This window comes from Eutrigla gurnardus (assembly GCF_963514095.1).
Source record: "Eutrigla gurnardus genome assembly, chromosome: 13".
In the NCBI taxonomy this organism is placed as follows: Eukaryota; Metazoa; Chordata; class Actinopteri; order Perciformes; family Triglidae; genus Eutrigla; species Eutrigla gurnardus.
In genome coordinates, this window is record NC_139936.1 from 20,400,218 (window position 1) to 20,426,041 (window position 25,824).

The window sequence follows — 25,824 nt, forward strand, 5'->3', positions numbered from 1 at the left end:
TGTCATTTCAACACGGTTGTTCTAAATAGTTTTCCCACCTTTACCTTCCAAACTCCAAAAACAACAACAACAACAACAACAACAACAACAACAACAACAACAACAACAGCAGAAGCAGCAGCAGCAGCAGCAACAGCAGCGAAACTCAATTCAGCCTCTCACAGTATATCCTACAGACAGAATTTGTGGGTGAGGCATCACACAAAGTGTCAGAAACATCTGTTCAATCTGTTTTGTGCTCCAGTGGACAGTATGCCAAGATCTCAGGGCACACGGCTCTAAAAATGAAACACTGACAAGGCTGTCACACTTGATAAAAGAGGGAACAATAATAATCCTGTTGAAACTGCCGAGCGAAAAGAAAAATGGAGTGGATGTGGAGCTTTGACTCGACACACACACCCACACACACACACACATGCCACTGAAATGTTTCAGATAACACAAAATAGATAATTGTGTGCCCTCCTCAGCCTCAGAGGTATTTCATGCTCCAGACAAACCACCCCTGCCGTTTGTCCTCTGAGGGGTGAAACACAGGGGGAGAGACAGTCTCACTGGCTCATGACAACACTGAGGAGTCCAGTCACCGCTGATAGAGTTCGCTAGGATGTGAGAAGAACTGTCTTCAGGCAACAAATGCAACAGTTCAAATACAAACTAGCCTCGGCCAACTGCTCGCTATTTGCCATCATGCCCTTAAAAGTTATAAATACAACTAATTAGTCTTCTTCAGGCCAACTAGAGGTAACGGCCTCCCCTCCGCACCCATCACCCCATGCCCACACACCCTACTCATGAGATCGGCATGAGTGCTTAATAAGTGCTAAAGCAGAAAGGAGAGGTATATAAAGCCCCTCTGAGGTTTCTCCATCTCACCACCCTTAGCTTTTCTTTATCGCTCCCTCGCTCACTCAAGGAGATTTTAATTGCTGAAAATTCAGCGAGGCAACGCAGAGGCCAAAAGATTGGTTTTTATAACATTTTTTATTTCTTGAATCATGAGTGAAAATTCCAAAACACAGTCTTCATGCGGAGAGCACGGCGGAGGTGGCCCCTGGTTCCCCCTGAGGAAATGGTGGCAGTCCAGCAGGCTTTTCAATCAGGATGTTGGCCTGCCGCCTTTCCTGGAGCCAGGGGACCCTCTGTGGATGGATGTGGATCGGGTCCAGAGGAGCTTGGCTGCCTGTTCCTGGCCAGGGTACATACCCGCTCCACTGTTTGTGCCCTACATCGCTGGGTTGATGCATCATCCCGGCCAGGAGATTAGCAAGGAGGAGTACAAGTGGAGGGTCAACCTGGACGTGGCTCACTTCTTTCCCTCAGAGATTTCTCTCGCCGTGAGAGACGGATTCCTGGAGGTCAGAGGTACCGAGCTTTTGGTGTCCAGTTCTGTTAATTAAACACTTCTAAAAAGTTCAATTTATTAGCATAGTCAATTAGTTTTTCCACACAAAATACTTTCTGCTAAAGTATTAATAATCTTATCATAATGTTATTATCTCTCGCAGAGTTATCTGAAAAGACTTCTCTCACAGTTCACAGAATACAAGCCCTTAAAACTAAACACTAATGGAAAGGAAAGTTGATTGAAACGAAATTAGAAAGCTGCTGAAATAAAGAGCTTGGGGAAAATCACAGCACTGTAGCAGAAATTAATTTCTGTGTTGAATGGTTTTTGCTGTGTCTTGATTCTTGTGTGTGTCCTCACATCGGTCCCCAGGGAGACACGAGGAGAGGCCAGACGAGCATGGATTTATTGCCAGATGTTTTACGAGGAAATACAGGTATGCAAAGTAAACACTGGTATTAACCTGCAAATATACAGTTTAAGCCATTCTAAACACCAGCCACCAACGCAGCACTGAGGGTCTGTTTTAGACAGGAGACTGGAACCGATGAGACAATATCAACAGACTCCTGTTGTTTTCAGACTCCCAGCTGAGATTGATGCAACCAAAATGACATCCACACTTTCTGTTGATGGCATCCTGACTGTGGAAGCTCCGGTTTCTCAAACCTCCATTCCTGCTGCCATCATCATTCCCATAAAGGTGAGCTTAACTATTTATTCACATTTAAGGCAGGATAAAAATATCTTCGTGTTTATGAGGTTTTATGGCTTCCATAACACATCTTCTTTTAGACTAGTGGAAAGAAAACATCCAGAACACATTTAAGGGTTTTTAGTTTTTTTTACTCTTTGTCTATTCTATAGACTTCGCCTAAATCATTAAAAGTTAGCAGCAGATAATGCCTCATTTGTATATTTCAAACATCCCAGAAAACTTTAAAAAAAGAATCATCTAAATGTAAGCAATCAGCTGAGGGAGTTGTATGGTGATATCTATTGAGATGTTTCCCTATTCCCCTGATTTACTTTAAAGACTGTTTTCTCAAAATTAGTTTTATTCTCAGACTCTGAGCCAGAAAATCTCCACTTCAGTAGCACTTACATCCACCAAACTTTCCAGTTTCATTTCTATCAATATTCTGTTTTTACAGAGAGGTTCTTTTTATTTAATTCCTAAAAAAACATGGCAACATTTGTTTTATGGTTGTTGACAGTATATTCTGATTCATGGAGATACAAAGAAATATCCCAAATTCCCTCTTTAAACCCTTGACTCTAATATGTCAATACAATGAAACAGGTATTTTGAACCTGGCTTATCCAATGATGGGATTCTCTTCTGGAGAAGCACGTATTTGAGAAGATCATCATTTGCATATTTGAACATAATATTTCAGAAAAACCCCCCCAAAAAAACAACCTTCATGTAAGTAATCAACTGGGGAAGTTTCATATTAGTTAAAATTATTTACCTCATTAGCGTCTATAGTTTGACATTTTGGAATGCTTATTTGATTTCTTGCCAAAGTTAACCACATTTCAACCATTCCCTTAATTGAGCTACAGATTTTCAAAACATGTTCTGAAAAATACCTGCTGATTGCATCCAACTAAATATCTCTCTTGAATTTCCTCTTATGAAAGGACTGGTATGTACATTATTGAAATGTTTTACTACATATACACAATACAGGTGGAGCTGGAGACAGCTGAAGAAAAACAGGAGAAAGAAGAAGCCGCTGATTCAGAACCAGATAGTTGCAGAGAACCAGAGGCTCGATGTTTCCCTTCTGCAGAGGACGACGGGGAAGTGCCTCCAGCAGAAGTCTCGGGTGATCAGGCCCACCCTGCCAGCACCACAGCTGGGACTCAGCAGAATGAAGAAAAGAGGGAAGAGGAGGAGGAGACCCACGAACAACCAGCTGAAGAGTCCCACCCTTCAGTGGCTTTAGATGGCGAAGGCACAGAGAGTCTTCAAGATGCTTCAAAGCACCAGGAAGCCCAGGAAATCCAAGAAAGCTCATACACAGATACATCCGAACTGCCAGAACACAAAGAACCAGCCGTGGATGTAGAGATCCAAGTAATGGCAGGCTCGGGGGGGGATGCTGAGGAGAACGCCCTCCTCGTGGAGCCGGAGCTGGGCAGCAGTCCACCGAGTGAGGTCCCGAGCCAGGAGCTGGAGGCCGCTGTCGTCAATCAAGAACACTCCAAGTAGAAAAATGTTGCACGCACCACATTTGAATAAAAAATACCGAAACAGCCCGCAAAGCTTGCCTTCGCACCACTCATACGCACGCAGGATTTTAGTAAACAGATAGCTATATATAACCACGCTTTGTTTGGAGCTCCAATAAAGCAGTAGCATGTGAAAATGTTCAATACTGTGTTGTGGTACTCATTTTTTCTTTGTTACTTCCCATCAATCTGAAAGACTGAGCGTGTGAATTTGCAATTGGTCATGAATAAGTGATCATAATAATCATTCACATTTCTGAATAAACACGAGTGAAGCTTTGAGAAAAGTCATTCATTATCATTCTGTTCAAATAGTTCTGACGTGAATCAGATTCTGAGTATACGTTTCAACAGCTGTACATTAGTCCCTTTACATAAGCAACTTTTCCTGATTGTGCTGTTGCCGTGGCAGCGATAGTTCACACATCATCTAACAGTAAGTAGAACCATTTATGTGACACAAAGTGAAGCCTTTAAACAGCCAAAACAATGGAGGCCTTTTGTAGCTTCCAAAGTTTGGAAACTTTTTTCCAAAACCGATCATCCCTCTTGATTCCAATACACCGAGCAGATTACATTATTTTGCATCACACAACAGAAAGGAACTGCCCCAATTCTTTTTTGGTTTTGTACTTTTTTTGGTCCGTGCGTTCGGCCCGATCCTGCAGCACAGCACGGCGCCAAACGCACCCAGCACTAAGCCCGACCGCTAATCTGCTGCCCAATGCCTTCTCTTATCCAACAATAACACCATGGGCTCCCCGGATCCCTGGTACCAGGCCAGAGAGTGGCACGGCTCTCAATAAAAGACACAGATGTTAAGACACACTGGGAGATTGGCTGGACATTGTTTTTTATTGCGTCAGCCAACATAAAAGACATCGACGGAAAAAAAAAAAGAAGGCGGGAAACAAACAAGTCGGGCCGTCCGCTCCAACAATCGTGCAGCCGCATACCTAGATGCTCAAATAGAAAAAGGAGAAAAATGCAAACCATGTTGCAAAACCTGGAGCACTTGAGCACACTCAGATTAATATTGAGAATGAATTGGCACATATTAAAGTATATTTACAATACACTTTGGTAGAAGTCAGTATCAGCTCGCACAATTCACCCCATAATTAAGCCACAAATGGTAACTTGCTTTTTGGTTTGGTTTTAAATGACATTCAATAACACAAAAGTTAAAACAACTGTAGAACTGAAGGAATTCAAGGCACTCAAGTAGATAAAGGCACATTTGTCTTCTTTTTTTTTTAACCAAAGAAATCACACACACACAATAGAAACTTCCACTAAATTAAAAGCACATAATACAAATTTGACAGTGTCACATTAACTTGTAATATATAATAATAATATATATAAAATGTATCATATTAAAGCTGCACAAGACAAGTTAACACACGGCTGAATCTGATTGAACATTTGTGATCGCTTAAAAAAAAAGAAAAAAAAAGAAAAAAAAAAGGTCATTCAAAAACACCTGCTGCAGATGTGAAGATATAAAGGTAACGAGAGGCAGCAGGAATGATAAAATGGAACATCAGTTCCTGTTTATCAAAGCAGCTGGTCTGTAATCATTTTGAAATAAAAAGACACCAATGGAGCAAAGGGGGATATAAACACCTTAAGCTTTGGGTTTTTCTGGAGATTTGGATTTCTGAGTTAACATTCAACAGGAAAGAGCTTTTGAACTTTTCCTTGTGCAGCTCCAATCTAACGGGACTTATCGAGTATATTTTACACATTTGTATTCAGGGTGTCTTACGACATGAAGCTGAAGGCCACACATTTCATATCAAACTTGAAATCAATGGTGCAGGATGATTTGTTATATGAGCGAGGAGATGGGGAGGGGGGGCGGGGGGGTTAGACTACAGGGGCCTCTTGGGGCTCCGCCTCCTGTGCGTCTCCACCCTGCGGGGAGCCCTCGTTGCTGAAGAGGTAATATGGAGGCGTCTGGCGAGCTTCGATGATGAGGACGCCCTCGGGGGACAGGGAGGCGAAAACGGTCACAGGGTCCACATCTACCGGGATCCTGATGAGAAGACATGAGAGGTGAGAAAGTTTATACGAGGGTTTGTTTATTTTTTTTTAATGCAGGGGTGGAAGTTTAAGGTGTTAAGCATGGCAGACATTTACTCGGTCCTCAGTTTGAAAGCATGAGTGGGAGCAACAAAATAAAAGGAGAGCGGCGAAGAGAAACAGCCTCGAGAAACACTTCACCTCCGCTTGGAGGTCACGCAACACTGTGACACTTTCCTCCTTAAGAGCTGCTGAGCAAACATTGCTAAATTCTGGGATTTGTTTTCATTGACAAAATACCAATAAATAGCCTGCAGTCGGATCTTAGTGCTGTATTTCTAGGAGAGAGAAAAAACTAAAAACGTATTCATCTTATCAGACCGAGGAGTTGAGCTGAAAATCTTCCAGCTCCAAGACGAGGGAGATAAAAACACCAAAATGGATCCAGATGTGAGGAAAAAAAATTACACCCGATTGAATTAATGAGAGCGTCTGTCTGCTGAAGTTTCACATCTGTAATTCCATCGGTGTATACTCCTCTAATCTGCTGCTCTCATCTGTCATAAAGGGCAACACCTAATTTTGTGCGTTTTTATTTTTATTACGTTTTTGTCACTTTTCATTCTCAAAGTGTTATATTTGCCAGAAAAGAGTGTCAGAATTGGCTTCCAGAACTTAGAGGAAGATCAGCCAGAGCTGCAGTATGTAAGGGTTTAATTAAAAACTGGATATCCGCTTTAGGAGAAAACATATTTAATGATGTTATAGTATCAAACTGATGGGTATTTGGTTATCAAGCTAATTTCAAGTTTCATCAGAATAATAACCATTTGATTTGGAACCAAAACCAAAACCTGCTGTAGAGGGAAACACAGAGATCCAGAGTCTGCTCTTTGACAGTGTGGCCTAATATGGGGATTGTGGGTTTTCTGTGTGAGCAGCCAAGTGTCTCTGGGAGTTAATATAAACATCAGGCTGCCCTGTTCAGATGAGGAAACAGTGGGTTCACCCTCTGTTTAATTAGAGTGGACCCTTCACTGGCTTCCCACTCCACCGAGAAATACAAGTCAGGCGAGACTGAAAACTTCACCACACAGAAGCAGACAGACAGAGAGGGCGATGGGGGTCAAGTCAGGTCTATTGGTGTTGCCAAATGTTATCATATCTTTGGCATCTACAGGTCCACTGGAACAACAATAACCTCCAGACTCAGTCTAAGTTCACAAAGCAAATGCGGAAAAACTCACAAAAAGCTAAGGAACACACGGAAATAAAACAAAAACTTGGAGACAGGAAAATTAAGTAGATGCCCCCAGGAGGGCAATAAGATAGGAAAAGGGCAATTACAAAAAAGAATAGACAACAAAACAATAATAGAGATAGTCTTAACAGTATGGTCAAAGTACATCCTATTTACTAGAAAGGGCAAAGACCTCCACAATGTTAACGGAAGTAAATGTATTTGTATGTCTGCCCTGTGATTCAGATCATCTCTAAAATCTAATGGGTTCTTTTTTAGCCCATACTAAAAATTTCATTCAGGTTCATAGCTCCGATTGCATCCCACTGTAGGGATAATGTGTACAATGTTTACCATAATTACACGTGTTGGCATGCTACAATTTGTCCTAATTATCACTAAAAGCTAAGTAAAGGCTTTAAAATTCACAAGAGGGGCATTTACAAACGTATTTCATGTTGTAGAACAAAACGTAAAAAAAAAACATTATTTCAGACATCTAACCAAAAACCCATTGACTTCCAGATGAGGAATTCAGCAAACATGAGCGCTAACGGTGTCCCGTTAGTGCTCTATACACAAGCCGACACATGTGTCAGTATCAAGTTGCCCCTTCTATAAAAAAGTAAAATCACTCAGCCGGCCCATTACGTGGGACTCCAGCAAAATCCTTATCCGTCCAGCTTGAGGAGTTTATTTACCTCTGGCAAGCGCACATTTTATCTCACACATTGATTTTGTACAGCTTCCAAAACACCATCCAATATGCTTTTCCCCCCCAGAGAGGCTGAGACAGACGGAGACAAGATAGCGAGACCAGACAGGGTGAGTGTGGACCCCAAACTGTGTGTTCCTGAGCTGGGGATTTCTAACTAACTCTGGAGCAAAACATAGTTAGTTAATAACCAACAGATTTAATGTTTAACAGAAAAGTCCTTGGGCCCTGCTGTGCTGTTTACTTTACATCGGTGTATCCCATGAATAATTGTGGGTCCCAGGAGTAGACTGGGAGCCTTCAGCTCTCAAGCTCCCCCTCCTGTGGAACCAGTCCCATTTAAGAGCAGGGTTAAGACTGCTTTTTGATGATGCTTATAGTCGGACCAGCTCAGAGCCGGCTAAGGGCCGGCTCAGGGGCATACTTTAATCTGCTGTCCCTCCTGCTCGTATCCGCAAGAACTTAGAGAAGAAGAAAAATAGTCTCAATTAATGCATATTTATTGTTAATAAATATTTATTGTTATTTACAGTGTGAATAAATGAGTTAACCCATCCAGTTCACCACTCACCCACTATAGGTGATCTTTCTCAATATTTAATACTGCATCAGTAGTTCTGGTAGATGCACAGTCACATGGATGCATTTAATTCCTCAATATCCAACACAAGAAAGAATCCTAATTGACTTTCTACTGGCACCTATTTCACTCGCGATACGGAAGATATTTTTAAATGCTGTTTTGGCCAACTTGAATTGCTTATTGTTATTATCAGAAGAAACAAGAGTGAAAACATTGTCGTGCTTCAATTAAAACTATACTTCCAGCTCTACAAACTAGTACTGTTGCTTCCTCTGTGCCATCGCCATAGAGGATTTGGGTATTGAGGTCAGTTATTTATATATAAACTCAGTTATTTATATATATATGACCCCCTTCTCTATATGTCCAGTCATTGGTTTTAGGTTTTGCAGAGCTGAGGAGCACAGGCCTGATCTGAGAGCTTTCCAATTAAAAAGCTTGTGACATGAACAACTTGCACAACTGCTTACTAATTAGCAGACAGGAAATTAGCAGAGCCGGAGTGACGCGCCCGCGACACGGCGATGTGCACCAGAGATCAGCAGCACCGCTGTTTGAAGTCTTCCCCCTGCCCAATTAAAGGCTGAGATCCGGGGTTGTGTAAAAACTCATGTGGCCCGTTTGTCTCACTACTTTCTTCAAGAATTCAGGTAACGCACGGTGAGTCTTTGATATACTAAGGGTCTTTTGTGAGTTAAATATTCCTTAAAAGTGGAGCTCTAACAGCATTTCAAGAGGATCTAGCTTAGAGGACATACCTTTGGGAGGAATACGACTTAATCAATGAAAAGATTTGCTCACAACCTCCTCCATCTCAGCCTAAGTTGCCGATTGATTGACAGATGGATGTCATGATATTATTGGTCGGTACTGATGTAAGCACACATCATATTTGGTTTTCCAGGAAGAAAAAGCGGTCTGATTTTTGGCTTACCAATACAACAAAATATATTTTTTTGTATTTCTTTCGGCATGCATTGTTAAACAGTTGCACAATATGACCGGGGATGTGATCTCAAAGGGTTATGGGGATTTGTCGATAAGGACGAGACCACAGTGGATTGGGACTTTGACACTGGAGGAAATAAAAAATGCCAGAAAAAGGTAAAGGGCTTCAAGGTTAGCTTCTGATTAACTAGAGTTTAGTTTTCAGTCCATGTTGTACACATCAGTATTCAGCTAGCAAAGTTAATACACGTAGAACTTCTCAGAACAACGGTTTACAGAAATTGCAATTACATTTAGGGCATTTAGCAGAAGCTAAATTATTGTTTTAAAAACCACTATAATATTAACGGAATGAGGGAAAGAAAAAAAGGCTATAGCGACAGAGAAGACACACAAAAAAAGATATCGGGAAAAATGACAAGATCCATAAAATTATAATTTTATATTATTATCTCTTCATTCATCATTTCCTACTCCGGGATTCAGATATGTTCAGAAGTATCCATCTCATTGTGGAATTGTTGGAAAGCACTGCTGTATATGATTCAGATATGAATCATGCGGCTTAAAGGGGTAAACTCTTCAACAATCAACAGATATTAAATATGTGACTAAAATATGGTTTGTGTCCATAATGTGCAGAAAGACAGCATGGAAAACATAAAGTGCAGCTCTGAGTCATCACTCATACTCACTGTATCTTCTTTGTGAAGTTCTTTGTCACTATGCCTCCTTCTTCCTGCTTCTCTTCATGTTTCCCTGTGAAGAAAAATACAAGTGAGTGAGAGGTGTAACTTTAAATTACCTCAGATAGTTCAACGACTGCAAGCCTCATAAATGTTGCATAAAACCCATCTGGATATCCTTTGAATGTATGGAGGAGCTGCATAAAAAAGGTGGCGACGACACACTGAGCTCAAAACACATTTCATTTGACAAACACAACTTTCCATTCAACCCCAACAGTGTGTTTTCACTTTGGGGCCACAGGCTGGGATGCAATGTTGAAATAATGAAACACCCTTTTCCTCCAAGAGTGATTCTGCAGAAAAACTTGTTGGTCTGGGGAGAAGAGCAAAGCCCCCCACCCCTCCCTCTATCTTCTCCTCCCTGCTCTGTTTATGGCCGTTGTCTCTCTCGGGTTTGCTAGCAGCTGCTCCGGGGCTGCTAAATATCACCGCCGCCAGCAGCTTGGCCTGCTCCACCCCTCAACCCCTGACTATGCTCTACTTTATACCCCCACGGTCACGTCTCCGCCTGCAGAAGGTGCTGGACTCCACCAGAGACCAAGGGCTGGACCGGTCCAGAGAGAGCTGCTAAGATCACCAGTGACGTCATACGGCTAGAATTCAAACCTCACCAGGACTTAAAACTGGTCCCATTTCATGAATAATGGAGGGTTGGCCAGAGGGCAGTCGTCCAACAAGATGCAGCCTCTCCTCTTACGACAGAGATGCCAAATTCCCGATGCTCTATGTAATGCTCACAATACTGAATGTTCTTACCGTGACCTTACCGTCATGCATAAAGGCTTTTCTGTCAAGGTCTCTGCAAGGACAGAGCTGCAGTTTTCACATTTGTACATACAGCTTTTTGATACTATTGTTGTGTGTGTGTGTGTGTGTGTGTTATGTCATGTTAAAGGTACACACTGATAATTCTGTCTATGGAGTGAGCACATAAGACGTGGTCATCCATCGGTTTGTGGACCGCTGTTGAAGCCTCGAGTTTGGCATTTGGCCAGTGAACTGAAAACACTGTGAAAGGGTTAAAGTTGTAAGACGAAGACACACACATTTGTGTTTGTCAGATCACTACTCCTCCGCTGTCCAAATATGTTCAGCATTATGTAACTATGTAAAACGTAGTTCTCAAACAAACTGATGATGTCACGATGATTATGTCCACTTCTTATATACAGCGTTTGGTCTGAACTAGGCCCATAAAAGCACCATTTATAACATCCATAGTGTAGAAACTATGTATTCTGAAATCCTTCAGTACGAAACTTTCGATATGATTCAGTAAAATTTGAATTTGACTGAATTTTGGCTCCGCTACTCAAACATTCTGTGTTAAACATTTGTTCCTGTTCCGAGCACCTCCAGCCAAGCTTCTATCACTCCCCGTGTCATGCTTTTAGAATGGAGGTCGAGTCTCGGCGGCAGGCAGGCCGGCCCAACTTAGCGCTGATTGAATGACCCAACTGGCATACCAACAATGTGCGTATAAAAAACTCAGGAGTCGGGGGGCCTGCCGTCCTAGGTGCCCTCCTCGACCCCCGGGCATCCCTGGAATTCATCCGTCTCTCAAGTTCCGATATGAGGAAGCGATTTCTGCAACTTACTCCCGTAATCAGTGACTGGGCTAGAACGTGACACCGGCAGAAGACAGAAGGGGCCGCTGGGTAAAAAGTGATCCAGAACATTCTCTCCAGCGTTTAGTGGCAGCTAGCGGCTTGTCTTCCTGTAAACAGAGACTGTTGTCACGGGCCATGCCTTAAATCTAAATCGAGCTCGTGGGCGACTGAGGGAGTGATTCTGCAGGAATCTGAAACAGGTGTCCAAGCTTGAGGATCTGCCTGCCAACGTGCAAGTCCCAGTCCCCAAAATCTGTTCAGCTCCTCCATATCAAGACTCATTAATGCCGAGACCACCACCGAGGCGTTCGTGGTTCTGCTGTCAGAGAGAAATTATATTTCTCCTCCAGGTTAGAGTGAGGATCTGGAGGGACATGATTTTGGCTGAACAGCTGTGTTTTTAATGGCTTTTACTTTTGCACAGATGTTGTTTTGTCCACAACTTTTAGGTCTCACATGATGGCTGTTTAAGATGTGTTGTCGATATGCGACTCCCTGATGAAAGGTTTATTAAAAATAACTATATTGAAGGGACAAGCAATGTTTTATAAATATTGAGTACAAATTTCCTCAATTAAATCCCATTCCCCCAAAAAAGGTGGTCAGATTTTCCAATTATTTAATTATTTTGTGACTATTTTAAATCATATCGTATTTAAACATCTATCTCCCTAAATGTATGTCTAAATGCTGTTTTATTCCAATTTCACACAGCTGGAGATATATTTATCGTTCAGTATTATCTGCCGAAGAAAAACCATCTTTAAAACAAAATATATCAGGTAAGATTTCCCAACACAATACTGAGAGCATGCCCTCAGTGTCAGTAATGGCAGTTGCAGCACTGCATTTATTTTTATTGTTCTCTTTTTAAAGTGTTTTTCACAAGCAGATGACATCTATTGCCAAATACATTTTGTTTCTATTCCATTTGATTTGTTTTCTGTGTAATTTGAGTTCAATTTAAGCTATTACTTCCATGCTGGTTTACTACTTGGCCGACTGTTAAAGGGCATTTGGACAGCATTTGCTGCTTTTAAATGTGGTCTATAAATAAAACTCAGCTGATGGTTGTTGCGGTGGGAAATTACCAGGTGGGTTCACTTTGACCTCCAGTCATGGATCCTCAACAAGTAAGAAGCTTTCCTTCCCCCCAAAGGCCCCGATCATCAGTTAACTCGATCATAGTAGGAGACAGATTTCGTCCCAACTCACCTGACACTTCTACAAATCCGTCTCTCGTTTTGACGCTTAACTCCTCTGGTTTGAAGCTGTGGACGTTCACGCAGACTTTCCAGGGCTCCCCCCCGGTGGTGGTGGGGGAGCTCCGGGAGGAGGGCTCGCCGTACCTGCTGGTGTACAGCGTGGGGCCTCCTCCCACGGACTGTCGCGAGGGGAAACCCGTGCGTAAACCGCTGCTGAAGGGCGACGTGCTGAGGCGCGTGCTGAGCCGGCCCGGCCGAGCCCAGCCCGGCCAGTCCATTGCCAAATCATCGGGGAAATTTGGCATCCCAAAGTCATCGTCCATAAACCGAGACCCGAGCTGCTCCCTGAACGGAGACTGCTCTCTGAACGGCGACTCCCCAAACGGATCCCTGGGAAACCTCTGCCGGTTCCCCATCGTGTAAAAGTCTCCCTCTGCCATGTCCAGCGGTGTTCAAACCCAGTTCAAGTTTTGCTGTTTTGGGACAAACAACCCCGAACCCCCCCCCTAAAAACACGATAAAACAAAAATAACTTTCTATGTGGCAAAACTTGATCTATGTTGGATTTTGCGCATTACCGATACGCAACAGGTTCGCCAGTTGTTCCAACAACAAACTGTCAAAGTGTACACAGCTTTTCCTGAAAAAGTGGATCCCTCCTGGCTGTGGGTTTTATACTGGGCGGTGATTTTCCCAGACGATGAGTCGGCACAGAGCAAGTGTCTGGAAAGTGCTGGGAGGATCCACTGCAAAAAATATCCGTCCAAGAAGTCAAACTTAGTCTTCACATATTTAAAAGTAGAGAATGTGATAGAAACAACGACCTTTTCTGCTCTAAATAATCTGTATCATATGTTAATCACTGTAAAAATAACTGTTTAAGGCTCATTTAAGATTAAATCACGTGTTGTTGTGGATATTTTTTGCAGCGCGGGCGCAACAGCTGACCAGAGACCAGCCTCCCCCTTTTGACCAAATTAAGTGAGTGTCCACATGTCACTCACACGGAGCTGGAGCGCCCTCCTCTCGGTGACTCACTGGCTTGTTTATAGAAAATAACGCAGAGCTCCGGGTCAACACTGATGTCACCGGACGGATAAAACAACACGGCTAAGAAGTCAACGCTGCGCGGGGGCTCCTGCGCTCACGTTACGGGAAAGAAGCGCGTCTGCACGACATAAACAAGACGTTTTATTCCGAACATGGTTTGTATAGAGCTTATTCTAAACACAGTGGAAGTTGATCTCATGGGGTGGGTCACGTGATTACAATGTGGCTTTCCCACTGACACAAGATCAAATGTGACAGGATGAAAAACCCAATATGCTCTGGAGACAGGGAGACTATGCATGACACTTTGACATCACTATTGCTATATGAGTTTTTGCAATTAAAACAACAACGATGTTTAGCATGACGACATCTAGACTCCAATGATTGATGCCTGACAGACACATTCTGTCATTCACACCTCTTCTCACAGGTCACTTCCATCTTAGCCACGCTAACAGTTTTAACATCCCACAAGGCCATTGATCTATACACGAATCAAATAATCACACCTCGTGTGTATAATCTATACAATGCAGATGCATATTTACACCACAGTAATTACATTTTACAAGAACCGATGTAAACTTGACATGATGGGGGAGAGGGCCGCTGTGGCCTGGGCGCCCATCCGGAAAGTTAATCGACTTGACAGCACAAATCTTCCACCGGCGACCCCGTCGTCACTGGTTGGTCATCAGTTTTTTAGTTTATGGATGACTTTTTTTTTTTTTTTTTGCCAAGTCCCTTCCTCTTCCAGCGTCACATTTCCCTCATTCGTCCAATTGAGTTGACATTCAGGGAAATAAACTGAGAGTATTGAGTGCATAGAGAGCAGTCTGTCACGCCTGGAGCAGATACACAGACAGGATGATGGATTTGAAATGATGGAGAAATATGACTCTCTTAATTATATGCAGAGGCAGCTTCAAACTCCCTTCGCGGATCCAAACTCTGGAGGCAAAGCATCTGAAGAAACAGTTTGACATTTGGGGAAAATTCTCTTGTTCACTTTCTTGCCGAGAGTTAGGGGAGACGATTGGATTAGAGCTCAAATCTAACGGTTAATATGAAATTATGACCAGCAGCCAATTCTAATCTGATTCAAGGTAAAAAACAAAATAATCCATGCACCAGCACCTCTAAAGCTCACAGCATGTTATATCTCGTTAGTTCAATCAAAAACAAAGTGTAAAATCAAAAGTTTGTGATTTTATGGAAGTTTTTATGACAGATTTTTTTAAATTTCGTTGCCGGACAGACAAACAGAGGCGACTTCCACTCACCTTGTACGTATTAAAACACATGAGATAGATTTTAATTAGTGAGCTTTGGAGGTGCTGGTGGGCAGATTTCATTACAATTTAACAGCTCGTTTCCTGTCTTTATGCTAAGCTACATTAGCCAGCTGCCGGGTGTTGCCTCATTTTTAGCAGTCATACATGAGAGTGGTATGAATCTTCTCATCTAACTCTTGACAAGAAAGCAATAAACATTCCCAACATGCTTTAAAAAAAGCCCAAAACAAAAAAACAAAACATTTCTTCCACTTTGAGGCCTATGAGTACCGTGGCTGAGCCTGATAGTAATTATCATTTCAAGAAAGCAAACAAATCACAGCAGTGTCATTATAACTACAAACTGACAGTGTTGCATAGAAAGATTGACCACTGAGGGACAGCAAACCAATAAATATTAAATAAGTTATATAGTTATAATAAATATGGATGGTGCTGCACAATTTCAAAACTTTACCTTTCGTTTGTCATATAATTCAAGAACAAAAACACTGTTGATTTATACGTTTGGTTCCAGTGTTGTAGCAAGAACATTATTCAAGTAAATCGAAATCTTTGAAATCACAAGAAACAAATAAAAACTAAAGACTCGGTACAGACAGGCCGGGATGACGGTTTACGCATTAAACAAGACAAGAAGTCCATTATATTTACTTTTCTTTTTCTCCGCAAAACAACTTCATTAGCTTTTATTTGCCACGAGTGTCCTGTGACATGTGGAGATGTTGTCCCCAGCTTCGACAGCTCTCTGCTGTGTAACATGGGCTGGCATTTCTATTGTTTCCCACTTGATCAGAGTATAAATTAACTTGACATTTGAGCTGACAGGCAGTTTGCTCGCATCAGGCTCCCCTCGCTTCATTTTCAGGAGGGAAGCATGTTTGTTCTCCACCTTGTGAAGTGCAGAGATCAGAGCAATAAACCTTTTCCTTATATTCCTGACAATGATCCCTCTGGAGCCATTTGTAAACCTCCCAGATCAAAACGGATCAAACGGGTCACATCAATCCTTCAACTTCTGGGGGCCAAAATCCACTACGTACACACCTGACAACGGGACAGAAAACGCACTCTTATGAAGTGTTACACTGGTGCATCTGCTCTTGCATTAGCCGACACATGCTGTATATTGGCCAAAAGAACCATCCATTTTTAAAATAAATATTAAGCATTAGCGTAACAGAATAATTTAATAGGAATTGCATGGACAAAAAATAAGGTCAAACACACTGTTTCTGTCTCATGTGCAGTTTCTCCTGTAAATATCGAAGGGATGAAGTCTCAGGGCGTCGTGAGAGTCCATGTGAGAGGACGCAGGGCAAAAACACAGACCGACAAACAAAACGACATTCAGTCGTGGGGGGGGGGGGGCATTTCTATTCAAGCGTCGTGACGAAGCGTGGAGATGCACACAGTCGATTGCTCCGACATCTGCTGCGGGAACGTGCCCCCTTCAGTGTGCTCTCGGAAACCCTAATGCCTGGTTTTGGTGCGTTTGATCAGCGAACTCCGACTCCGGCTGCGACTGCAGGTCCCGAAAATGGAGTTCCAGGATGAACTGCGGCTGTAGCTCCTGTAGGAGGAGTAGCTGTGGCTCCGGCTCCGGCTGATGCTGTGGATCGGGCTGCGGCTGCGACTGCGGGTGAAGAGGCTGCTCCAGGACGACACGCTGGTAGACCGGCTGCAGGAGGAGGGGCTGGGTCGGAAGTACGGGATGGGTCGCTTCCTGGCACTGTGGAGAGCCAGAGAGGTAAGTGGTGTGCGGCTGACATTAGGGTCATTAAAGCTGCAACGTGTTACTAAACCTTTAAGCTGCACTTATCGTTAGCTTTCAGATGAACAACGTGTCAAATGGCCAACTCTTTCCAGCAGCTTTACAGAGCAATTTATTGTTTCTGCCACGGCAGGAAACAGCTCACATAAATTCATTGCTCTGCATCGTTTGTAAATGTTGCATTAACAACTTGTTGTGCTGCCCCCTAGTGGCTAATTGTGCCGGAGAATCACAAATAAACGTTGCTACAGCTATGTGACCTAACAAATCTATCCACACATTCTGAAATATATAGTAAAAAAAAGGCTGCCCTCGTGGGCTTTGGCCCAACCGCCAAAATATGACTGTAAATATCTCACTTAATTAAAGCCTTAAAAGTTTTTTACAGGCATGTCCTGTAGGAACCAAAACAGTGAGCTGAAAGACACTAAAACGCTCTGTAGAGCCGATGGGAACTGCAGTCGGTGCCAATTCTTTGTGGGTTCATCCATGAACAACAAATATACAGACATCGAACAGTGCAGCTCTAAAGCAATATAGATGAGTGGAGACATAACTAGACAAACGCTGTTCTCTGTCATCTTTTTCTACTTTTGTGTTCTTTCATATTTCTGACTGTTTATCATTTGCTGCAATATGAAATGAAAGAAAAGTAAAGCTAACTACGTGGCAGGCAGGATCTGTTAAAAAAAAAGTCACACTTTGCTTGTTGTGTTTTCTTTTACATTTCCTGTGTTGCACCATCTGTTTCTCACTGCGGTGGCTTCAGAGCCGACGGTTATCTCATCCTCTGGCTGAATGCCATTTCAAGGTACGCAGCTCATCAACACGAGGAGAACGATTTCAGGGGGCTGGAGGGTGGGACCAGTAACTGAGCTGCCTGTAGGCACAATAATGCATATGTAAACGACCTGGCTGGGAGAAGCCCTACCTTGTGATTCTGCGTGCTTCCAGATGGCTCGGCGAGTCTCTCCTCCTCTTCTTCATAGGAGAGTAGGATTTGCGTCTTTGTCTCTTCCCACTAACCTTATGTGCATGCTTCACATCTGTCTCTCTGGAACTGTGCGTTCTCTTTCTGTCTCGTAGTCTGGGGAAGCAGACGCAACAAAGTGAACAATTAAACAGTGTGTAAACGGCGTGCTGGCTCGTGTGCACCGCCTGCGGAGGAGGCATCAGCAGCTGAAGCGTTTTTGTCCAATTCACCTGTCGGCGCTGTATCTGGAGTAGCTTCCTCTGGAGCTCAGGCTGGACACGCTGCCTCGCCGCCTCGGATCAGACGAATAACTCGGTGAACGCGAGTACGAGCTGGCAATGAAAAAAAAAGAAGACAATTAGCCCCCCTCCGAACTCAAGCAAAGCAGCAGCAGTGATGTTTCCATCAGATGCTCTAACTTCCTTGTATCATGACAGTTTTTGTTCATGAATGAATCCGTCTCTTCTGATCCACGTGTCCCAGTGGTGTTTTATCATACAATTATCAACATATCATTTGTTGTAATTTAAGTTCCCCTGGTAAGCAGTGATGCCACCTATATGTCGAGGGCTTTTATTGTGAAAGGAGCAGTATACGCTCCTGTTAATGTGGAGGCAATTCATAAATTCAAAGTAGTGACCGTCTGTGTTATGATGTTCTACTCACATTAATACATGGCGATCAATGGTGTGAATTGCAATAGTGGAGTTGTATTAACAGTAACGTGGGTATTACTGGATGTTAGCGTTACCATAGTTAACCCACCTGCAGGATGACAGCGACAGGCTCCGAGAGTAGCGCCCGGAGTATCTGGAATCCCCTGAGGATCTGCTCCGGCTGCTGGATGACCGGGTTTTCCGTCGCCTTCGAGATGACTTTCTCCTCCTCTGGGGGCCTCTGTGAATCTTTGGGGATTTCAGCACCTCTACCCGGCACCCCAGGGTTATCTGCTCTCTGTAAAGAAAAACATGTTTCTTGATTGATAAAGCCCAAACCGTATCCCCCCGTGTTGCTCTCCATTATTCTCACAGAGGAAGCAGAGCGTGGAAACAGAAGATAAACAGCTTGCAATGTTCCAATGGATTATTTATTGTGAACACAACATTACCTCTTGCCGTTTCCACTAAGAAGGCCTGCAGACAAGCCGTCCTCCACGTAAGGCTTGCACAGGGAAGCGTAGCTGGTCAAGGAGTTCCCTGAGTCGGAGGCATTGTCTCGGTCAGTGAACCTCAGCTTCTCTGGCGAGGCCAGACGTTTACAGCGGCTCCTCTTGGTGTCAGTGACACTCGCCTGAAAAATGGCAGTTTTGCTCGACGGCGGCGAGGATGTGTCATTCCCGGAATCGTAGTCGCGAGGGCCTTTGGTCTGGCTCGAGAAGTGCAGAGACCCTTTCCCGTGTAAGAGCTCGCTTCCGGGTTCGGATGACAAAATCTGCAAACAGACAAATGAGCTGCAGCTTAAAACCAAACGCGTGTCGATAAATGCAACCTGCAATCTGCTTTGATGCACTGTGAATACTCTAGTAACAAAAGGCACATTATTCCCTCAAAAACACAGAGAAGGGATTTCTTTTCTTTTTTTCTTTCTCAGGACAGAAAACTTGGAAAGGTAGAGACATCATGCAAATTTGAAGCATGCGATTTACCCCGAAAAGAAAGTCTGAGCTGAAGTCAAAGGAACCAAGAAGAAACAAATTGAGGCAAAGTAAGTCTAAACTAAAACAATTATATGAAAGAAAACAACAAAAGAGCAGAGAAGAAAGGAAAACTATGTGTGGAGGGATCTACCGGCTCTAACTCGAGTGAAGAGAAAGAAGAGTAAACAATAGCCCCATTGAAAAAGCCTCATTTAAAGAACATTGAACAAACATCACAAAATGGGTATTATGTAGAAATGAAAAGACTGCAGACAAAGAGAGACCCCATCAGTCTAAACTAAGAAAGCCCTCAGAATGGGACAGATGACTGTGCTCTTTCTCCTGTAAGAAGTAAATCATTTGCCTGCACCGACCTACAAGTAAAGCCCTAAATCTGCGGATAGCAGCGACTTACCAATCAAGATTTCCTCCTTAAGTAGGTAAGGTGTAAGAAAAAGGGAAGAGCGGGCAACATAAGTGCATCATTAGAGTTGTAAATTGCAAGAAAAAGACAATAACCCTCTCTTCAAACCCAGAGCCAGTTAGATTTAGAGCTTTTTCTTCCCTTAATGGTGCATTGTTTTGGGTTTTTAGGGAGCCAAACGTCCCAGAATACTTCAAACGTGTACTCGAATGTGAGCACAGCTACTACACATTAAAACTTGAACGGAAAAAGATAGCGACTGTCCGAGGACCACGGTTGATCAATCTTGTAAAATTGTAATCTGTCTTTATTTACTGATTATGATATTCAGACGTTTATCCGGTCCGTCCTCCCCAAGGTCCCCCATTATCTGGTCTAAAGTCCACACGGCAGACTGACCCTGAGGGAAATTTAAACAAGTTCTTCTTCTACCACTAGCATCATACTCAAGGGTAAAAGACTTCCCTAAAAAGAGAGACACGTTTTAATCAGAGACATTCTTCACTGTCACCTGAGATATTTTGATAAGACTTCCTTCAAATAAACATTTCAAACCCCCCTTTGGTTTCCAACACAAAACAAATTCACCAATTCATCAGTTAGATTTCGTTGTTTTTTTCTGTCCGGTCATACCTACCTTTCCCTTTTTGGCTTGCTTTTTGGGGGAAAGAAATATTAAGCAAAGATCATTCTGATTTTCCTTCGAAACCCGTAAAAAAAAAATTCCAACACCACTGAATAATTGTGATACAGTAAAACTTCCCCTCAGCAACCCGCCGTGGCGTCCTCCTGAAAGACTTTGGGACACTGAATGCAGGCATGCTTCAATATATGGACACATTTATTGAATTTCAATTAAAACCCTGCGGTGTGTAATTAAAAACATTTCTCTGTGCAATTAGCATAATTTAATGATTGCTGGAGAGAAATTAAACGTATTTCATGCTCCAATAAGCATGAGACAATGAGTTTAAGGACAGAGCTGTATTTATGAGGCCTCTTTGGGAGAGCGTCACTTTAAAAATAAGGAAAAACTGCAATAAACAGCTCGAAGCCATCAATAACAGTTTAAAGATGTTGGTTTTCCGTTGGTTTCATTTCGGCTGCAGGTCAGACCTGCAGATCTGATCAACTGACGCTGCTGGAAGTATAACATAAACCAGATGCAATGACCAGAGGCGACTGACAAGGGCTGAAGTAAAAAGGCCGTAGTTTTACTTATTTTATTCTATTAAAACCTGGCTGTGCAAGTTTTTGGATGTTTTATTACTTCAGTGTACGTTTTTTGGTCCGAAGTGGCAAGAAAATACGACGGCGTATTAGGGTCACTGTATATGACTTTGGTCATCCGATCGTGCCAGGACGCATAAACTGACAAAGAGATGGGAGACCACCGGATCTTGATCTGGATTAAGACACTTAGTTTTCGGGCCTCCTTACATACATTGTTGAAGAAGAGAGGTTGTGAATGCTGCTTGTGCTTAATTTTCTAAAAACCAGGTCTGCAAAAATGTCTCTCATCACGTGGGAAGAGAAGAGGAAGACCGGACTGTCTGAGTTGTGTTGATGCTGATGATAAAAACCCAAAATGTCTTGATTTTGCTGCTTCATAATAAAAATATTCCTAATATTAAACATATGAGGGGGACTTTTATTGTGAAGAATTTATCGGAAATGTGTCCATCCATCACCGAATTAGCCGATCAAGTCAACTAATACTGCAAAGAGGAAGCAAATATTACCACTTTTATTGTGAAGAATTTACAAGGCCACGCATTGAAAAGACAAGTGGAATTAATACACGTTCTTTTATAATAAACAAAACAAAATTCACTTCCTGAGCAGCGCTATAGTTTGTTACCATTGTGCTACGCCACAGATCTAACCACAGACGTATTACTATTATATTTAACTAAACTACCTTTACATAACAATACTTTCGGCTAAACACACAAAGCTGTAACCAATATTGACACTGAATATAAAAGTGTAGTGAGAAATTGCTCTGAAATATTTATTGTTGGTGTTCATATTCACTCATAAACTCTTCTTAAAACTCTTTTCTTTGGCTGGTTTTATGATTTTATGTGTATACGTGCATATTTTTTTTATCTTGTGCGGACAGTGCATTTTATTTATTTTATTTAATAGTATTACTTATTTTTGTACTATGTACTTTATCTTATTATTGTGTTCTCTATTTATTGTGTTTTATCTTGTTGTGCAGCACTTTGGAAACCTTGTGTTTGTTAAAATCGTGCTTTAAAAATAAAGTGGATTGGATTGGATATTCATGTGAATTTGTCATTTCATTTCTCAACAGCAGGCAACATGAGCATTCGAAAACACTATATTCACATTGCCATTATAAAGAGAATGTGCCATTTTTTCCAGCGGCATCATCATTATTATGGGGAGTCTTCTATGCCAAACACATGACACTGTCAGTTTTAAAAACAGGACAACAAGAACTGACAAAATGACTGCAAAATAAAGAATGCATAAAATGAGCTCAGAGTAAGGCCATGTTTAGCTTTTGGATTTAGGAAATATTGATCCTTTAGAGGAACGGCTAAATGGCTTTAGATGCATCATTTTGTGAAGAATACTGTGGAATTTGAATCTTAACAGTGAGCTAAAGAAGATTTTCTGAACCCATCTCACTGCTCTTTTACATGGCCATAGCTGAGAAACCAAACTGAACCAGTGGCGGCAGCGTTAAGAGTCCTGAAGTGTACTTACGGTAGCGGTTGAGAGGACGGAGCGATATTTTGGAGCCGTTTTACACACTGATTTGGTTGCAGGTCTCCACTTCATGTCCGTGTGGTCAAGCACTCCATTGGTTTCCTCGACTGCACCTGCCAGGCCTCCTAATGCCTGATGCACCACAGATTTCTGCAGATGGTGTCTGTGGGGGGAAAAAAATGCTGGATTTAGTTTTCATGACACAACATCATGATAGAAAACGATTATCAGTCACAGCCAATTTTGCACTTGAGAGAATGGGAAAAAAAAAAGCACATCGGCTCATTTTATGTCAATGAAATATCTGGATTTACTACGGCAGCATTTTATTTTCCGGTGTTTTTGTTTTGGCCACCTTGAAAAGGAATTGTAAACCTACAACCTAAATTCTACCTGGGAGGGTAATCTGTGACTGAATACAAGAATAGTTTAAAGAGCAATATATCTTGATTTCTATTGTGATTTCCTCAGATTTTTTTTGCGATAAGTTATTATTACAAAGTAAATGTTGATTGCACAATGTAGGCTAATGTATAGAATAACAGTCAGCATTAAGAATGGCTCCCTATATGCCTGGGAACAAGGAGGAGGAGGAGGAGGAGGAGGAGGAGGAGTAGGAGGAGGAGGAGGAGGAGGGAGCTTGAGTCTTTGCCTACATAAGTATAGTCGCAGACAGAAATGCTAAGTGAAAGCAAAGTGGTATCCTTTTAATAATAACACAGACGCTCCATAGTCTGAAGCAGGGTGGGAAACGCTTTATTGCCTCCCACTTTGCCAACGGCAGCGCTAACAGCTACACTCCTTCCCAAGGCAGCAGAAAATGGCAGACGTTAACTGTGGAAACTCTACCCAGGAAAAGAGCCCCGTTGACGGAGGAGATGAAGACGGCGGAGACGGAGAGTGATACTGTTCGGAACTAGATCAGATTAATACTTACTATCGGGTGTTTTCCTCTGCCTGCATTGAAAAGAATCGGAAATTGAACCTCAAGTGAAGTCCAAACTGAGATAAATCAAACTGATTTAAAAAATAACGATAGCCTTTTTTTGCATTATTGATTCCAATGCCTGAGCTTACGTATCAGCTGATACGGAGTGCAGATCTTATACCAGTGTGTTAAAAATAAAAGTATATATTTCCCTCTCTAAGATCTACTTTTCCTCCACACAACTGTATGTATTCAAGTATTTACAAGGTTTGAAATGTACATTTGTGCAGTCCTCATTTTTAATGAACAGAGCCTGAATGCATCGTAGTGTAACTCAACACATCCTTCAGACTTTAGCTTTAGGCCCACAAACTCGTGGATCCCTGATCCCTGAATCGTTTATGCTACGGGTATCGGAACGTCTCTACATGAGTCAAAGTTGACTAGCCAGTCATCATCCCAGGATGAATGATCACCACTGGAAGTGCCCAGTTATTCCACTAGTTAGAGATGCTGTCAACAGCTTGCGGTATGATCCATAAACCTGTGAAAAACAACATCCATCATCTTTCAAGTTTTCGCAGTACGTCATTATAATTGAGTGCATCGATCTGTGGAGTGAATGCGGGGCCACTTCCTGTGAAGCCGTGATAAGGGCCCGGCCGTGCCCGAGATCAGGAAGTCACCTCTGCCTTATCAGTCATCACTGTGGTGTGACCAGGCACTCGGCAGACACCTCCAGCTGATAAGATAAACTGAGGGAGTGAAAGGGGGAGGTGTGGGAGGGAGGGGTGGGTTCCTACCTGTCCTCTGTGGACGATTGGTATGAACTGTCCGATTCTGACCTCCGATAGCGTCGCCTCCGCCGAGAGTGAGTCCGTGAACTGGAGGAGGTGAGATGAGACACGAGGGGATGAGGAGCCGGGAGAACCACCATTCATCAATCAACAGGAAGCAACGTTTTTATAATGAATGAATCAATCATGTTATTTACCAGGTACAAATTCACCAGCGACTGATATGTAAGTATTTGCTGCTTCTCTCTGTTCTATACCATCATACATCTGTGGCTGTGCAGCTGATATGGTCTATGTTCACTATCTGTTTTGTGATGAGCTTAACTTTGTAATCATTGCTTTAATCCGTTGATTTATTTTGTAGATTACATTAGTTAGTTGGGGCTGCACGGTGGTGTAGTGGGTAGCACTCTCGCCTCACAGCAAGAGGGTCCTGGGTTCGATTCCCGGGTCGGCCCGGGTTCCTTCTGTGTGGAGTTTGTATGTTCTCCCCGTGTAAGCGTGGGTTCTCTCCGGGTTCTCCGGCTTCCTCCCACAGTCCAAAGACATGCAGGATGGGGATAGGTTAATTGGTGACTCTAAATTGCCCGTAGGTGTGAATGTGAGAGTGAATGGTTGTCTGTCTCTACATGTCGGCCCTGTGATAGACTGGCGGCCTGTCCAGGGTGTACCCTGCCTTCGCCCAATGACAGCTGGGATTGGCTCCAGCCCCCCCGCGACCCTAAATACAGGATAAGCGGTAGAAAATGGATGGATGGACATTAGTTAGTTTGGCACTTCCTACTAACAATTTGCCGAATCAGAACTTGTTGGTCTAGAGTCCAGGTTTACACCCAGCATTGTGATTTAATTTAATTCAAAATGTCAGACCTACTGTATTTCCTCCCTACTGGATTTACTTTTTTCTTCGTGTTTCAAATGCTCTCACTTTTAAAGTCAATTCAAATAGGTCTGGGGTTGTGATCACTCATGTTTTCACCCCAGCTGGAGAAACAATTGACAAGAGCAAGAGTATCATCTTCCTACATAGCTAGATATGTCTACCAAGGGATATAAACACTGCTTCAGAATAACATCTACACGTGTGGATGGGATCAATAATTACAAAAACAAGGTGTACATGTAATAAACCAGAATTATCAACCAATCAATGACTCCAGATAGTGGCTCTATTACCACGGCGTAATAGAGGAGAGAGCCGAAGTGAGCGGCAAAGCAGTGGTTTCTGGGAAGCAAGCAGCGGCCGAACTTGGCCTGGCGCTAACAAACAACGGCCTGCTCATCCAATTCGAATTCGTCGAATTCTAAAATGGTGCAGGATCACAGCATGAAATTGGTTTCTCTTTCACCCCTTTTTTCTCTCCCCTCTCTTTTGAGGCGCACGCTTTCAATCGGTTTCCCTCTTAAAACGCTTCGTTCACGCTTTGCTCGGACAAATAAAAGCCTGCACGTTTCTGTATTCACCCCTCGGAGGACTCTCTTGCCATCTTCCTCAGCCATGGGTGTGAGGAAGAGGAGGTGGGTGGAGG

General features: G+C 42.7%; 3 protein-coding genes across 4 annotated transcripts in view; 1 reads left to right on the forward strand and 2 right to left on the reverse strand.

The window, feature by feature from the left end:
• Positions 1 to 1,001: 1,001 nt before the first annotated feature.
• Positions 1,002 to 3,572, forward strand: LOC311023733 (uncharacterized protein; the record flags this gene model as incomplete). Its single annotated transcript, XM_084025721.1, has 4 exons — positions 1,002 to 1,368; positions 1,724 to 1,787; positions 1,934 to 2,054; positions 3,048 to 3,572. The coding sequence occupies 4 exons, from the start codon at positions 1,002 to 1,004 to the stop codon at positions 3,570 to 3,572; spliced, it is 1,077 nt and encodes a 358-aa protein (XP_083881847.1).
• An 856-nt stretch (positions 3,573 to 4,428) lies between these two features.
• On the reverse strand, positions 4,429 to 13,321 carry hspb8 (heat shock protein b8). The gene is made up of 3 exons (XM_084024374.1): positions 12,681 to 13,321; positions 9,802 to 9,865; positions 4,429 to 5,633 (listed from the first exon to the last, which is right to left on the reverse strand). The coding sequence occupies exons 1-3, from the start codon at positions 13,108 to 13,110 to the stop codon at positions 5,465 to 5,467; spliced, it is 663 nt and encodes a 220-aa protein (XP_083880500.1). The 5' UTR covers positions 13,111 to 13,321; the 3' UTR covers positions 4,429 to 5,464.
• Positions 13,322 to 16,446: 3,125 nt separating this feature from the next.
• The window catches only part of srrm4 (serine/arginine repetitive matrix 4), a 54,385-nt gene continuing 45,007 nt past the window's right edge, over positions 16,447 to 25,824 (reverse strand). For both annotated transcript variants that reach the window (XM_084024826.1, XM_084024825.1), the window contains 7 exons: positions 24,302 to 24,382; positions 22,568 to 22,733; positions 18,874 to 19,196; positions 18,531 to 18,719; positions 17,996 to 18,097; positions 17,724 to 17,879; positions 16,447 to 16,750 (listed from right to left, as the gene is read on the reverse strand). In XM_084024826.1, the coding sequence (XP_083880952.1) occupies positions 16,492 to 16,750; positions 17,724 to 17,879; positions 17,996 to 18,097; positions 18,531 to 18,719; positions 18,874 to 19,196; positions 22,568 to 22,733; positions 24,302 to 24,382 (1,276 nt within the window). In that variant the 3' untranslated portion in view covers positions 16,447 to 16,491. The remainder of the gene's footprint in view (positions 16,751 to 17,723; positions 17,880 to 17,995; positions 18,098 to 18,530; positions 18,720 to 18,873; positions 19,197 to 22,567; positions 22,734 to 24,301; positions 24,383 to 25,824) is intronic.

Bases quoted from the DNA above. Each gene is read 5' to 3' on its own strand.
- hspb8 (XM_084024374.1), bottom strand. From the start codon at position 13,110: ATGGCAGAGGGAGACTTTTACACGATGGGGAACCGGCAGAGGTTTCCC. The intron at 9,866-12,680 runs GTGAGTTGGGAC...TTTTCTTCACAG, and splicing joins CGGATTTGTAGAAGTGTCAG to GGAAACATGAAGAGAAGCAG. The intron at 5,634-9,801 runs GTGAGTATGAGT...TCTTCTCATCAG, and splicing joins AACTTCACAAAGAAGATACA to GATCCCGGTAGATGTGGACC.